Raw genomic sequence first — 17,323 nt, forward strand, 5'->3', positions numbered from 1 at the left:
GCAATTTACAGCCTTGCATTCAGCACGTGTTCAGATGCATTTGTTGCTGAATCGTGGTGACCTTTCGCTCCACGTCGCCTCGTCCTCCCGCCGCCGAGAGAGCACAATGAAAAAATATGACATTGTGTATTTGTGATTACTGCTGTGAGAATGCCAAGCGAGTGCGAAGTTCAGCCCTACTTTCTGAACTTGTGAGGTGACAAAACGTTAATTGATGGGAAGTGGAAAGTAAAATAAATATTATTAGACGTAAATAATGGATCGGAGTAAATTGAGCAAATCTCATTGCCTTTGCCAGCTTGCGATCACAAAGTGAGCAATAAACTCAGCAGAACTTTTAATAACAGTTGTACCTCCATTTTGAATCACTTTTTTCCTCAGGACACAGTTTGGTGGCACTTGGGAAGGGGGTATGGTCTAAAGTCTGAAGGCAGAAACTAAATGTTAGAAGTGATTCCGAAGTTGATTTGTATAGTTATTTTCATATCACAGTATTGTTAAATTCTCAGTTGTTCAGAAGGTGTTGATAAATTTTAATTATATTAATGCTCTCTTTCTAATACATTATCGTTTCTATAGTAACAGCTCATTCACAGAGACTTGCACTATAGACGATCCACATAAACTGATTATAAAATGTGTGTAAACATTGATATGGTGAAGATTTTTGTAAGGAGACATTTATTTCACATTATAATAGAAGGAGTCACAGTGTCAGAGGTAGACATGTAACTTTACATTTTCCAAAATCTTCAGGAAAGAGGGGTTTACACTTTGCAGTTTCTCGGTAACATGACAAACTGCGTTTATTTGTCTTCTTACTTCAAGAGAGAGAAAAAGAGAAGCTGGTGAGAAAGCCACTGTTTATAGCTGCTATAACGTAAGTGAGAACAGGAATTAACTTGTTCCCATGACATTTAATTAACAAAGCTTGTACATTGTTCACATGCGGTACATAACATTTTGTTTTACTTATATGTTCACAAGAGAAGTATTATTTTATTCAACAAAGAAGAACTGAAAATAAAAAAGAGAACAATATATAAAGAACAACAACATTGGATGGGATCTTGAGACAAAAAGGAGACAAATTAGTACAAAAAGAAATATTTCAGTAATAACCAGCCTGTCTATTTAAAGCCAGATAAAGTACAGAAAATAGGACTTATATACCAGAGGCCATTACTCCCAGTCCTCACCCAGTCCCTCCATTAAAGGTGTCCATTTCTCCATAAACTGATTCATTTGAAGACATAAATTGTGCATTATCTTTTCCATCACATAAATCTTCATAATGTATCATTTTTAATAAATTTTTTCTTAAAAATTGTAATTGTTGTGTGTAAGAGGAATAAAATACATTGTGACATGCTGTTCTCAGTAACTTCACTTCATCACACTACTCTCTTATTCATCATTGTTCTATACCAGCACCACATGGAGTGTATTATTTTTTTAAATAATACAGACTTATTCTGCTATTTTATGAAATTATCCATGTTGCAAATGGTGTAACAGAGAGAAACAATATTGCTAAAATGGAGGCCATTACTTACATTACCTGTTAGCTACATTAGCCTGCAGTACAAATTTAAAAAAAAAGAAAGTTCACACACTGAACACGTCCTGAGTACATCTGGGGAAAAGAGGACATTATGTGGACATTTTGCGCTTTAATATATCCATAAAGTTCTATTCTATATGCAGTATATAATAAATTATTCTTAGTGAAACAGAAGATTTAAACTTTATAAAGTGCCTCCTAAAGATGGAGAGTTTGTAGAGCAAAACTTTTCTGATTTATTATTTATGATCTTTAAACCAAGGATTTTAGGAACTTGTGTCTCACCGTGTGAGTTTAAAGCTACTGGCCCAATTTTTTTCTCCGACATGAAGACCTGCTCAGGAAATCCTTCAGTTTAATAACTCAGCTCCTTTTTTTTCTTCTTTGAATCGTGAGCATCTCACCTCAGTCAGCGTGTTCGTCTGAGAATGAATTCATTCAAACTGAATTTCTTCTCTGAAAGGAGCTCAGCCTGGTTTTCCATCATAAAGTACTCAGAGAAATAATTTCTACAGTAATAATAACTCAAGAGCTCCTCAAGGACATTCAAGGTCCTTCAGACATCCTGCTGGAGCATGACACTTCCACACTCGTCTGTTATTATGAGGAAAACAGAAATGAAGAGGGAGCGATATTGTGATTGTAATGAAAGGATTCATAAATAACATAAACTGCACACACGCACACACACACACACACACACGCCAAAAATACAACAAACCTTTTAATATATGCACATTAGTTATAGTACAAATTAATAAAAACTATTCCTCAGTCAGAGCAACAGGCCTGTCTGCCATGTTTATTTTTAGTTTTCATTGAACAGAATTATGGGATTGATTTTTTTCCATGGAGCTGCACAGAAATTCCGGCAGTTCAGCCCATTGCTAACTAACCCATATACATGGCTGTATGTGCTGATAGAACTCTTCACATGGTAACATCTTGACATTATCTACTATACAGTATATAGTTCTGACAAGTGAAATATGTTTCTCTTTTACTTTTTTCTATCTCAATCAGAAGTTTAAAAAAGTAGCATTTAAAAGTCAGTTTGAAGTCATTTGAAGATTTCACCCAATCCAACTGAAAGATGCCACAATTACCTCTACTTTTTATAAACATATCTACTTATGAAAAAACAACATTACTGACAATTCCACAGGAAATGAGCTCTCACTTTGATTATCAGCTTCATCCGCACGAGTCTCTGTCTCACTGGAGGTAAAAGTCACTAGTGGCGTTTAAACACGAGGCACATTGTCTCTTCACACCAATGATCTCTGTTCACGCTAACATCGTGGTGAAATAATGGCTGATTCATTCACTCACTTCTGTTCTGTTGGATCAAATTAAACATTTCTGTACAGAGTAAGTGTGTGCTCTTCTCTGTTTTTAAGATGTGATGGCATCGGAGCATGGCAGACATTTTGATTACAAAGCGAATTAATTACACTTATGTCCTTTTGCTATTACTCCAAAAATCTGAATAAATTGTGAGAAAATTACTCTTAGCTGGCAACATTTTAGGCATCTTTAGCCAGACTGTTTGTTTTTAGCGCTGTCATTGTTAAACTGACTCTTTACATAACATGAGCTTTGCAGGCAGATGCCAAGGCAAGGTCAGAAAATAACCTAAATGAAAACATTACCATGTCAATTTGGTAAAATATATTTGTGCTTTCTTAAAGTAGAGATGTCAAAGTGTATAATTGGTAGGAAACCTCAATTTTGGTCAAACCCTGATTCTTTCCTGAAATCAGCCACAGGATTTTTGCACACACACACACACACACACACTTCTGATTCTGAAGTGGCCCTGGAGAGAGATGCTTTACCTCATGACCTCGGAGGCCTGAACAATGAGACACTGAGTTGAAATAATATTTTAATTTGCAGCTCCACTGTCTGGACTAATGCCCACTCATAAACACACTCACAGCCCACTCATAAACACACACACACACACACATACACACACATGCACACACACTATTCATCAATAGTTTTTTAAACACTCTCTTAGGTTGTTTGCTATAAAGCTAGTTTGTGGATTAGTGTTTACTATAAGCCTACTTTGTGGATTAGTGTATATTGTAATGCAAGTTTGTGGATTAGTGGTTACTATAATGCTAGTTTGTGGATTAGAGTTTACTGTGACGCTAGGTTGTGGATTAGAGTTTACTGTGATGCTAGTTAGTGGATTAGTGTTTACTGTAAGGCTAGTTTTTGGATTAGTGTTTACTCTAACGCAGTGTTTACTACAATGCTAGTTTTTGGTTAATGTTTACCATAATTCTAGTTTGTGGATTAGTTTTTTCTGTAACAATAGTTTGTGGATTAGTGTTTACTATAATGCTAGTTTTTGGATTAGTGTTTACAGTAACTCTAGTGTTTATTACTGTAAATACTGTATTTACTATAGTGTAAATGTGTTACTATAGCGTTGTTTTTGGATTAGTGTTTACTGTGACACTCGTTTGTGGATTAATGTTTATTGTAACACTAGTTTGTGGATTAGTGTTTACTGTAACACTAGTTTGTAGATTAGCATTTATTGTAATGCTAGTTTGTGAATTCATGTTTATTATAATGCTAGTTTGTGGCTTAGTGTCTAGTATAAAGCTAGTTTATTGATTAGTGTTTACTGTAACGCTAGTCTTTACTGTAATTATAAATACTGTAATTGGTGTTTACTATAGTGCTAGTTTATGGATTAGTGTTTATTATAACGCTAGTTTGTGGATTAGCGTTTACTGTAACGCTAGTTTGTGGATTAGTGTTTACTGTAATGTTAGTTTGTGGATTAGTGGTTACTGTAATGCTAGTTTGTGGCTTAGTGTATACTGTAACACTAGTGTTTACTATAATTACTGTAAATACTGTAATTATTGTTTACTAAAATGCTAGTTTGTGGATTAGTGTTTACTGTTACGCTAGTTTTTGGATTAGTGTTTACTATAATGCTAGTTTGTGGATTAGTGTTTACTATAATGCTAGTTTGTGGATTAGTGTTTACTGTAACGCTAGAGTTTACTATAATTAATGTAAATACTGTAATTATTGTTTACTATAGCGTTGTTTTTGGATTAGTGTTTACTGTGACACTAGTTTGTGGATTAATGTTTATTGTAACACTAGTTTTTGGATAAGTGTTTATTGTGATGCTAGTTTGTGGATCAGTGTTTATTCTAATGCTAGTTGGTGGATTAATGTTTACTGTAACACTAGTGTTTACTATAATTACTGTAAATACTGTAATTAGTGTTTACTGTAACGCTACTTGGTGGATTAGTGTTTACTGTAACACTAATTTGTAGTTAGTGTTTACTATAATGTCTGGAAGCAGTTGATCTGGATCACTCTAATGAGGTGTTTATAGCATGCCTATAACATATATTTGAGTTGATATTAACAGTCTTACAGTAACAGTAATTCAACTAGAGACTGTATGTATCCTTATCAAGAGTATTAGAGTCCCTAAATAATATAGAAAATAAACAATATAATCTAAATAATAATATAATTTCACTATTTGTCTTTAAACCTAACAGTTGGTTTCTGTGTGTGTCGTTATGTTGCACTGCCATCTATTGGGTAATGAAATAATTTCATTTCTTTTCAAGCCTTTTCTCCGTGTTTGAGTGATGGAAAAAAAATCTAAATAAACTCTATAGGCAAACTGTAAAAACTAAATAAATAAAGGAGGAAAAAGGTTTATATATACATATTAATGTGCTTTTACATTTCTGTGACCAGAAGTTAGCGGTAGGAATTTTCAGTGAGTCGGATCATTTGGCTCAACTCACCATAAAGAGTCGATTCTTTAACCTCACAAATGACTCAGGTATCGATGTCTCTCATAGGAGAAGTTAAAAATGAGCAGGAGATCGTGACTGCAACTCCATCTGGTCTTTTCACCGGTGCTTCATTATCCTGACCGCTAGATGGCGCACGGATACCAATTTATTCAAATTCTGTGTTGGCTCTTTTTTTCTGGATCAAGTTAATAGTTTATTTATACCAACACCCTGAAATGTTGTGTGTTTTTTTTTTTACATCATTCATCTATCAAAGAGACACAAGAGCATGCTAATTTTGTGCATACAGTTCAGAGCAGATCCATAGTCTAAAGATTTTAAAGAGGTTAAAGGCAAGTTAGAGAATATTTATAATATTTAGCCAGAAATGGAAATGTAATCTGATAGCAGTTTGTTTTGCCATAAATATCTTAACATACACTATTTGACCATTTTTGCTATTTGTGATAATGAAGAATCATCTATGACCCCCATTATACTTAATTTCTAATTGGTATAAAGTGCAATTCTTGTATCTAATGTTTTTAATTTTGTACTAAAAGTGTAAAACTATTGTACTCGACTGTATGTATTACTGGAATCAGCAAGTAGTTCTCTGAAGGTGACAGAAAACACAAATATTCAGTGATAACCTGATGTGTGATGCCAATGTGAGAAAATTAGATTATTACACAGAAGAGTGAACAAGCTGTGCATGTTTATGTCATCTAAACTGAATGCTGATGCTCCCAGGAAAAGACTACTACATTTGGTGTAAGAGAGACATTTTGGATGTTTAACTTTTGGCTGAACTTTAGCTTTTATGTTCTGAAGTTAATAAATAACATCATGTAGTGCTCTGTGGATGGATTTGGACAACATGATGACTGAACCATGTCATTTAATTCCAGCCCTTTTCTTTCTCAGCAGTTATATTTATGTGAAATTTGAGCTTATTTTGCTCTTCAGAGAGAATCAGCAAGTCTGTGTTTAACCCCTCTGACCAGCAATACTTTATATTTTTATTATACTTTTTGATGTCATGTGTGCAGTTTCAGGGCATAACGTGACATGCACCTTCACATGCTTTTCATGTGTTTTATGATCACATGTGACATATATGTGATTCTTCTGTAAGGGATTTTCTTGCATAATATAATACACAATTAAAATATAGAGTTACAAAATAGTTCAAAAGTATTGTAATATTATACTGTATAATGTTATGTTACTAGTAATGTTTGAAATTTTTGGTAAAAAACGATAAAGGTATTCAAATATATAATGGTCAGATTGTTTGTTTGTTTGTTTGTTTGTTTGTTTTTTGTGAATTAAAATCAATTCTAATTCAACGGTTGGTTTTTGGTTCATTTCTTCCACACACTTTATTACATCACTTCCTCGATGTCGCTCAATTTTGTGTTGCCAGATTGTGCATAAACCCTATTTGTATTGATTGTGGACTGAAAAAAAATCTAGGGATGGTGGATATAATTAACATTAGGGTTTTATTCTTCACTTTCATTAAGTGGTTTAATCTTGTGTCAGTTTAATTTAATTGAATTTCCAATTTTACAGCCAGATCATATGTCTAATGATCATTTCAATTCTATTTTATTTGTATAGCAATTTTAACAATGGATATTGTCACAAAGCAGCTTTACAGAAATATATAAATTCCAGATATAAACTTTAAATTTGATCACTTAATCAGAAGGTGTTGGTTAATTTTCTATAACAGCAGCTCTAACAGTAGTGCTGCTGTAAATCACAGGTTTATATTAATGCCCTTTTATTAATACGTTATTGTTTCTATAGTGACCTGGACTTGCACTGCACACACAAGTATTTTGAAAAAATTGTTGATGTGGTGGGATTTTCTGTTAGGAGAAATGTGTTTATTTAACATTTATGGAAGGAGTCTTCATTGTCAGCACTTTGTAACAGTCAGAGGTAAAGTTGTAACTTTATGTTTTCTGACATGTCTACGCTGCAGTTTCTCAGTAACATGACATGATGGTTTTTTTTTTGTTTGTTTGTTTGTTTGTTTGTTTTTGAATATATTAATTTCAAGAAAGGGAAAAGGGAGAGGCTGGTGAGGGAACAACTGTTTATAGCTGCTATAATGTAAATGAGAACTTGCTGTCATACATTATAAAAGTAACAATAATGGGATAAAAAGTACAGGCGTGTTGTTCTTTAATAAGACATGTGTCATAGTGTCATGTTGCTTTGGTATTAAAGGAATAAAACACTGTTATAGGAAAATAATCAACTTTGTTATAGTAACAGTAACTCCGCTTTATCACACCAGTATGTTAAAGCACATAAGAAAGTTTGAAATATATCAATCTGGCAACTGTGAAAATAACTTATTTGGTGCGTTTGGTTGCAATCTGGCAACCAGTGTGTATGTGTCTGAGCGGTTTGTTGTTTCAACATCATTCAGTCAGTGGGAGGACAAGCAGCTCCACTTTACCTCAGACATGAAGGAGTAATATCTTTTATTTCCAGGTTTATTTTTAACGCTACACCATTTCTGTCTCCGTGCATGCCGTAATGTACAGAAGGAGAATCTTGTGTGGAAGGAAAACATACATGTTGCGGAAGTATTTCGGCGGAGAAAGGAAAGGCGAGCTGGCTAACTTTTGCTAGCTAGCAAGCTAATCCGTTATCAACGCATCATATTGAGCTAGCTGAGCTAAGCTAAGCTAAAATCCTGAGGATGCTGCGGTGGATACGGCAACAGCTGGTGAGTTTTTTTTTTTCTGGTAAAACAGAGGATTTGTTTTATTTCATATAGAATTAAACCTTTAATAAGAGGGAATATTTTGTGTTTTCCAGGTTTTAATTAACATTAGCTGTCGAACTTAGCTTTCAGAAGAAAAGTATATGGTTTTGTGGAGTGCCAGCTCAGCTAGCTGTATACCTTATTGTGTTGTGTTAATTAAAGATTTCCTATACTTATTTCTACAATAATTTAGCGAACTCAATAATGAAATAAAATTAAATATATATTTAGTCTTTTCTATAGAGTTTCTCTCACCAACGGTACACTAACTTACCCAATGACGTCACACTTACTTAGACAATATTATATAGTAAAATAATGTTGTTATATTTTATATTATTAATATATACTTTTGAACATAGTCTGTAACAACAGAAGTAGCATAAGTGTGAATAATAAATAATAAAGTTTTTTAAAATAAAGTATTTAGAATCTATTGAGTATACTGAGTACTGTTACAGAAACTTACCTAATGACGTCACACTGATATAATTTTAAATTACATCTATATGAATAAATGAATGAATGAATGAATGAAATGGATAATCATTTCCTCTCATTTTATAAGAGGTGTTATGTACACACTGTAGCACAGATTGCTGAAAAAGTTAGTGCTTGCTATGATAGAAAGGTGTCAGAACACAGAGTGCACTGTGGCTTGCTGCGTATGGGGCTGTGAGGCTGCAGACCGGTCAGAGTGCCCATGCTGAACCCTGAAGTGTGATGCTCTGGGCAATGTTCTGCTGGGAAACTTTGGGTCTTGGCATTCATGTGGATGTTACTTTGACACGTACCACCTACCTAAACATTGCTGCAGACCGTGTACACCCCTTCATGGCAACGGTATTCCCTAATGGCAGTGGCCTCTTTCAGCAGGATAATGCGCCCTGCTACACTGCAAACATTGTTCAGGAATGGTTTGAGGAACATGACAAAGAGTTCAAGGTGTTGACTTGGCCTCTAATGTCCCCAGAACTCAATCTGATCGAGTATCTGTGGGATGTGCTGTACAAACAAGTCCGATCCATGGAGGTCCCACCTCACAACTTACAGGACTTAAAGGATCTGCTGCTAACATCTTGGTGCCAGATACCACAGCACACCTTCAGAGCTCTTGTGGAGTCCATGGCTCAACGAGTCAGAGCTGTTTTGGTGGCAGAAGGGGGACCTACGCAGTATTAAAGGGGCGGCTTTAATGTTATGGCTGATGGGTGCACATTATGAATAAATGTTATGCTCGCGTTGTTGGTCAAATGACATCCTGCCAGATTAATCTTTAGATGCTTAATCTTTAGAGCTGTGCCTTTTAACAGCAAAAAAACAAACATGTTTTTATGCCCTGTTATTTTGGGCTTTATTTAAACTCAGAGTGTTTGATTGCTCACATCTCCCTAAACTTTTCTTTCCTCCATAATTAACATCTCAACTTTTCCGTCTTTTCTGTCACAAGTCAGGTGTGAAACTGAGCTTCTTATGGGGAATCCTGAACATGAACAGAAAGTGTTTCCGTGAGACTGTGGAATGTTGTTTTTGATTCATTTTCTATAACAGCAGCTCTGACAGTAGTGCAGCTGCAAATAACAGGCCTATATGAACGCGTTCTAATATGTTATCGTTTCTATAGTAACAACTCATTCACGGGGACTTGTGCAGCAGACGCTCCACATCATAAATGGATTAAAAATAATTGTTGACATGGTGAAGTCTTATGTAAGGAGAAACGTGTTTTGGTTTTTTTGTTGTTTTTTTTTTTTTAAAAATACATTTTTTGGAGGAAAGTATGATGCTTCATTATTTAATAAAAGAAGAATTTTTGTCATTATTTATTATTGTACAATCTCTGTTATATTATCTGTGAATTTGTTCTTCACTCAAACGTATAGCATGTATATCACAATAAATAATTAGAATGATTTGTACAGTGTGTTATGCCTCTTCTGTGTCATATAGTGTGCACATAGCAGAGGTTAGTATGTTTTCCTTTGTGGTTAGAAGCCGGTTTCTTGCCATTCGACTTTGCAGGTAGTTAATTAACTGCTCGTTGAGCCTGCAGGTAGAGACAATCTCGCCTGACAGGTTTTCTGGTGTCAATGTGTTGATGTTCCAGTTGTGTGTGCTACCTGCATCAGGTGCTCAGGTTATGCAGGATGTCAGCATTAAACAGGAAACACCAATTTCAGGGGGAAAATATCTGTCAGTCTGTGTGAAGGAAGCATGGCCTCTGTGCCTGTCAGTGTGAATGTAGGCCTTGGCTGTTTACCTGTCAGTCTCAGGGATGGAGGCATGGCCTCTGTGAGTGTCAGTCTGGGTGAAGGACTTGTGGTCTGTCTGCCTGTCAGCCCCAGTGAAGGGGGTGTGGTCTGTGTACCTGTCAGCCCCAGAGAAGGGGGTGTGGTCTGTGTACCTGTCAGCCCCAGTGAAGGGGGTGTGGTCTGTGTACCTGTCAGCCCCAGTGAAGGAGGCGTGCCCTCTATGAGTGTCACTGAAGGATCACGTATCAGGGAATTTCCTACCCTGAGATGAGGCAAAGGTGTGTGTGTGTGTGTGTGTGTGTGTGTGTGTGTGTGTGTGTGTGTGTGGCCTTCACTTTCACACCTTACATTGGCAGTATCCTGAATTATTAATTAGAGTTAATAAGGACTAATGCTTAGCAACATTCAGTGTTTCACTCCTCATCTTTATTCTCGTTAAAAAAATGCAATATTTTTTAAAATTGGTTAAGGTATGATGTAATTGCCATCAGTTTAGGAATGTATAGATGTGTTTTAGGAAATATGCAAAATGTTTTAAACATGATTTGGTGCAAAAGAAAATCTGATTCACCCATTCTGTTCCTTCACACAACTTCATAGTAATGCTGGTATTGCAGTAGAAAGTAAAACATCAGCCTTTACTGTTTGTGAGTGCAGCAATTGTTTTTCCATTCTAACACCAAAAGATATAAATTCTCTACAGAGAAAAATACATATTGAAATAAGAGTACTCAAGAATACCTTACAGTACCTTTGCTTATAAGGAAATTGAAGATGGTGTTTTTAGAAAATCTGCTTTGTTTTTGTCAGTTTTTCATGTCTGAAGTGTTATTCTCAGAGACATGAGCTCAGTGGGAAAAGAAGCTTCATTAATTTGATATATTTAATTAAGCACCCTTGCCTCCTTAATGTATTGATTTATTACAGCCTGTGTTTCATAAGCTCTTTAATGTGTCTCACTTCAGTGCTTTGTTTAAAAGCCGGTTACTGAAGCTGAAATTAATTTTACACGTCATTTCAGGTTTGCAGGAGATCTGTAATGGTATAGATGTACAATACTGTTTTTTTTTTTGTTTGTTTGTTTTTTTTTCCACCCTTCATTTTTCACAGCAGATGCAAAGGTCATGGAATAAAAGAATGATGACAAATGTACAATAATATTTAGTACAACTCTAATAAAAGTCTTAAACTGCAGACTGCAGGATGAGTTTCTGCTAGGTTGTTTAGGTTGTTTTGTCAACAGACAGCGTCATGGCTGAAGTCGGTGGTCAAATGGTTGTATGATTACTCTGGTTTATTCGTCAACTGGGGTGGAAAGAAAAACTCCATAATCATATGGAGGAGCCTTTAAATTAAGGAATTATTTGAGATTCCCATGCAAATCTTGTAAATTTAATCCCATCTGAAAAGGTCTGAAGTATGAAATAGTTCTTGCTATGCATATAAGTTTGTGCATTATTGCAGTTTACCATTTAAAAATTGCAGTAAACGATTTACTCCTCCAGTAGGGGAACTGCAGCTATCGCGAAACCTCAGCTGTATGTCGGATTTTTAGGTGATTCTGCAGTAATGCACAGTAAATAGTAAAGAAACAACTGTGCAATTTTGATACTTTTATGAATCGGTTGTGTAACATCCACATGGCCAACATTTTCACTGTTGATCTGCTGCTCAGAGTGTTTGAACACATCTGAGTGGTGACCAGCTGCGTATTTAATCACTTACTAATTTTAATCACTGTTAACATTATTTATAAAGTGTTTGACTTGACACTTTATTGTAGCTCTTTAAGGTCAACATTTGGCCCCTTTTTTGCTTTTGTGCTGTTGTTGACCTTTTGTTGTGTAATTTTTGACCATTTCTGGCTGAAATTTTTCTGTAGTGTTGTTAATAAATATTGCTAAATAATGTTAAATACATGCACTGATAGAATAAATTTTATATTAATGAACTCAAAACAAAATACCATTTACCATGATGGAAAGCGACAGTCCAGTCGAGAGCATGTGAGATTTGGGGAAGGGGCGGGGCTTCCAGGGTGTTCACGACACATACGCAAAATCATTCTCGATTCATATATGGCTCATCTGCTGTTTTATTTGGGAGAGAAAGACTGCTCTTTTAGTGTATTATTGAGTGACATTCGGTATTAGCGTGCTCTGATAATAAGTTGTGGATGATTAAGTCATTATATCACCCAAGCCTAGACACCACCATTGCATTGTTTATTTCACGAGTTATTTTACATGACAGCAACCGTTCCTCTAGTGTGGTGGGAACACGGAACAGTTCTCATCATTTGTTGTTCTTTAAAAGAGTTCTGACACTTAGTTCCCTAAATGTTTACGTAACCTGGGATAAGTTGCTTTATCTCAGTTAAGACATCAAAATTATGAAATAACTAGTGACCTAATATTGTAGGTGAACCTGATAAAATGGTCAAAGAGGGTAGATACAGTAGTAGTAAGTAGAAAAGTAACCAATGACAAATAATGGCAAGTCTGTGTTTATGTCTCTGTCTATAGGCAAACTGTAAAGTATACGATTTTATAAGAAACATTACAAGACATTTGCGGCTTTTTTTAAATCACCGCAGGACAATAATTCTTAAAACATGACATGCTAGATTTCCTTGGTACAGGCACGGTAATGAATTTCAGAAATCATGTGGGTGCTACTGAAAGAGACACATTAGTTAAAGACGTCAGTAAGTACCTTTGGTATCTGTTCTAAGCATAATTTAAGTACTCATGGTGGAGTGTGAGCCGGGCTAGTGGCTTTGTAAAAATTCACTCGTTTAGAAATCTGACTGGAGTGTGCAATCTTTGTGTCATAATGACGCTAAAATGTGTTATTATGACACAAAGATTTCTACAAGGGTCAAGTCAGATTTCAGATTGCACTGGAGGGAAATTCTTTTGTGATGACAACTAACGTGAACCTTGAGCCTCACCTGATATTGATACCATTCAAGACTGTTTTCTTTTAAAAACTACTGAGATTTAAAGGATTTTTTTTTCTTTAACCCAAAGCACTTCACAGTTGAACTCCTTACACAAAAATCACTTAGACTAATAAATATAATAAAATTAATTAATATAAATATTAATATAAATTAATAATGTATAAATATAATAAAATCAATTCTAACAAAAAAAAGTCATCTCTTTGTATGTAAACATTTCCAGTTACAAAAATAAATTTCTTTTCCAAATTCATTTCCAGTGTCTTTGCCATGTGTTACAGGGTCCAAAATCTGATATGTTTTTTCCTATATCTGATCCTGTTTTTTGGGTTTTTTTGTTTGTTTTTTGTTTTTTTAATTCTTTTTTTTATTTTTTATTTTTTTTGTATCAGCCCAATACTGATACTTGGTACTAGCAATATTTCACATACAGCATACATATACATACATTGAATTTAGTGTATGCATGCATGTGTGTATATGTGCGTGCTTCTTGTCACACATTAAACATCTGCTGGAGACCTGCACTATTCATTTATTATTCATTATTTGTTGTTTATACTCGTTTTATTTTATTCAGAGTTCACTGTACATAGAATGAATATATTCATTGTTCATTTTGGTTCTGTGTGTGTGTGTATATGTGTGTGTTATTTAGGATTAGTTGCATAACACATTAAACATGTCAGAGAGACCCAGACCAGCTTTAATAAATAATAACACGTGACTTTACAAAGAAATTAATCAATAAATAGGCTCTGTAGTTTTTTCCAATGTCATTATAACAGTGATAAAAAATACAGAATAAATACTGATGAAGTGGAGTTACTGTTACCACCCCAAAGTTGATTATTTTCCAGTAAAAGCACATCCCCAAGTGTTTTATTCCTCCTATACCACAGTAATTTCCCAACTATTGCATTTTATATATCTTAAAAATGTCTCTTTATTCATTTATTGTTACATGTAATATTTGGAACATCCACAAAACAAGTTAGTTTCTGTTCTCATGTATGTTATAGCAGCTATAAACAGTCGTTCTCTCACCAGCCTCTCTTTTCTCTCACGAAGTTAGTAACACAAAAAAACACGGCTTGTAATGTTACAGAGAAACTGCAAAGTGTAAAAATATGTCACAAAAACTTAGTTACCTCTGACTGTTACAAAGTGCTGACACTGGAGACTCCTTCCATAAATGTTAAATAAATTTCGCCTTACAGATAAATGATTGTGCACATTTTTTAATCAGTTTGTATGGAGCCGTACATGTCCCTGTGAATGAGCTGTTACTATGGAAACCATAACGTATTAGAACGAGCACATTAATACGGAATGTTTTTATTGTGGTATTAATAATAATAATGATAATAATAATAATTCACTTTCTGAACAGTGTTAAACAACTGAACAGGCTGGGAATTTCCTCTTTACTTTTTTTTTCTAAATGGAAATGAAGGACGTGGCATGCAAAATGAATGTAAATCACATTTCCTCACACCAAGATTTACTTTAAAGTGAAGTGTTCTGGTTTGTCTGTTCATTTTTATAATAAATGTAACACAATATCTCAGACAGGCACACATGATCCCATTCCTCCATTATGGAAACATTTCTTTGGGGAAAAACCTGTAATTAATGGCAGGGGGAATGTGCTGGGTCAGTGATGCGTAACTCTTTGTGAACAGATGGAAAATTGAAACATGCATTTGTTGCATTAAATTCCTTTAAAAGTGAAACCCATTTGTGAGTCACATTTTAATCTCATAAGTAAGTAAGATGATGTCATTTCCTGCGTGCATCGTTTTTGTAAAAGGCAGTGAGACGTCTGACTGACTCAGTTGTTGACTGCCCTCGGAGAGTGCATATGAGGTGTGTGTGAGTGAGTGTGTGTGCGCACAGTACAAACACAAAAGCTCCGAGAGGGCAGCTGTTGAAAGTGTGTGTTGTCACACGGGTTGGCTGACGTGGCTTCCTCACTCACTCACTAATTTCCATGGAACAGAAACAGCAGCTGTAACTCCGTGCTTTCACGTGCGCTCATTTCACTGCCACCTCAGCCCTGAATATTTGAAAATGAAAGTCTTTCTTGAACTGGGGTTAGAAACATTCCAGGGAACGAAAACAAAAAGCAAAAAGGAACCAAATCTTTGTTATTGAAAACAGACAAACCCCTCTAAATTGTTCCAATTTGAAAATGATATTTTAAAAAAAGTCAAAAAAAAAATTTGAAAATGATATTTCCAATTTGAAAATTATATTTTTAAAAAAGTGCTTAACTAGTTAATAACATTATTTTTATTTTTTATTTTACTTCAGCGTTTTCCCAACAGCCAACAAATGCAAGCAACAAATCATGCTGCAAAGTAGAAAGATTCAGTGAAATGTTAAAAATAAATATACATTCTTTTGTATTTATACACTATGCTTCCTGTAATGTAATTAACTCATCTTTCATTTTGTTCTAACTGGTTTCCAAAGATAGGCATGGAACGCTAGAGCGGGAACATAAAAATAGTTTCTATTCAGCGCAAACAAAACTTTAAAATATCATCTAACAATAAGAATGGCTCACAAGGTGTTATTTTCGTCATGTCATAAATGATATCAGCCATTTGCACAAGATGAGAACAAGTTCTGTCTCAGCCTAATTTGAACGTTAAATGGCTGTTATGTTCAAGTTTATGAATTACTAAAAATGAACAGTTGCACTAAGTGACAGTTTTCGGTGTAGCCTTGAGTTATTTCTTCTTATAAAGATATTATTGAGAACCACATGTCCATAAAATCTCAACGTCAGTATTAGTAAAGTTGTCATTATAAACTGAAAGAGAAAGCATCTCCTTGTGGGCGTGGCCTGTCCAACATTTTTTAGTTCCAGTGAAAAACCGTAGTAGCTTCTATGGTTATATACTAAACCTTCTAAAGCTAACACAAAATAACGCACTAATCAGTGTGAAAATCGGTTGTTTGATTTACATGTTACGTGTGTAACTGTACTAGCTACTGTACTAGCACCAGAGGCACAAATGATCTCTGCCGCTTCCTTCCCAACTTCTTAGTGACAGGATGAGAAGAAACCACAGTTTTTAGTTTTTACTAATTGCAGATAGGAACTAAAGTTGTGAGAGGGGAACTGAAGAAATGTCAGACCACAAGCGCCATAGGATTGATCTGAGGAATCATTCGAGATGGTTGTTCGGATTTGTCGTGCTATTATGTCACACTTAATTTGCATTGAATGAGAACATCTCAGTTCAATTTCAGTTCCAATATCGCTGAAGTGGTGGCTCAGTGTTGCACGCATACAGAAAATGAATGCTCACCTGTTTCCATAATTTCTATCAGCCACCTCACAAAAACAGAAACTACCAACCTTGTATTAATTGATATAATTTGATATAAACAAAAAGTTGTGTTTTTTATTTTTATTTTTTATTTTATGCAACAGACAATTAGCCAATTTCACACTTCCGGGTTTTTGCTTTTTCTTCGCTTCCACTTTCAAAGTGAAGTTTAATGTTTGTACAGCCAATGGTAGTCATGAACACTGAGGGAGGAATGAATACAACTAAATAATGCAAATTTAGATATCTGTTTTTCTAAGCCCTACTTGTGCGATAAATGTACCTGCCAAAGTGGCGGATGACCAGACAATTTTACGTGCCACTGCCGATAGTTCACCCGTATTTGGCAGGTGGCGGGTGCTAATTTCATATCCTAATTTCAGCACTACTTTTGGATTTAAAATGTTCACCCTGACCTTATGTTCCTTACTCATTTGTTCTTTAGAGAGCCGAAAGCAAAGCAGAAACGTATCTTCCATTCTTAGCTGGTTTATGGAAATGGCTTGTGTTGTCATGGCGATCGATCAGGCCATGATTCGATTAGCATCCCTCTTTGGATTTAATTATTCAGACAAATGTGCAGAGAGAAAGCTAAACTGCATCGTAA

At 35.1% G+C, this 17,323-nt stretch overlaps 1 protein-coding gene across 4 annotated transcripts in view; it reads left to right on the top strand.

Annotated features, from left to right (window-relative positions):
* The first annotated feature begins 7,789 nt into the window (after nt 1–7,789).
* atp11b (ATPase phospholipid transporting 11B (putative)) overlaps nt 7,790–17,323 on the top strand; it is a 57,992-nt gene continuing 48,458 nt past the window's right edge. For all 4 annotated transcript variants that reach the window (XM_034308815.2, XM_034308818.2, XM_034308816.2 and 1 more), the window contains exon 1: nt 7,790–8,116. In XM_034308815.2, the coding sequence (XP_034164706.1) occupies nt 8,090–8,116 (27 nt within the window). In that variant the 5' untranslated portion in view covers nt 7,790–8,089. The remainder of the gene's footprint in view (nt 8,117–17,323) is intronic.

Source organism: Pangasianodon hypophthalmus, chromosome 11 (genome assembly GCF_027358585.1).
Source record: "Pangasianodon hypophthalmus isolate fPanHyp1 chromosome 11, fPanHyp1.pri, whole genome shotgun sequence".
Lineage (NCBI taxonomy): Eukaryota > Metazoa > Chordata > Actinopteri > Siluriformes > Pangasiidae > Pangasianodon > Pangasianodon hypophthalmus.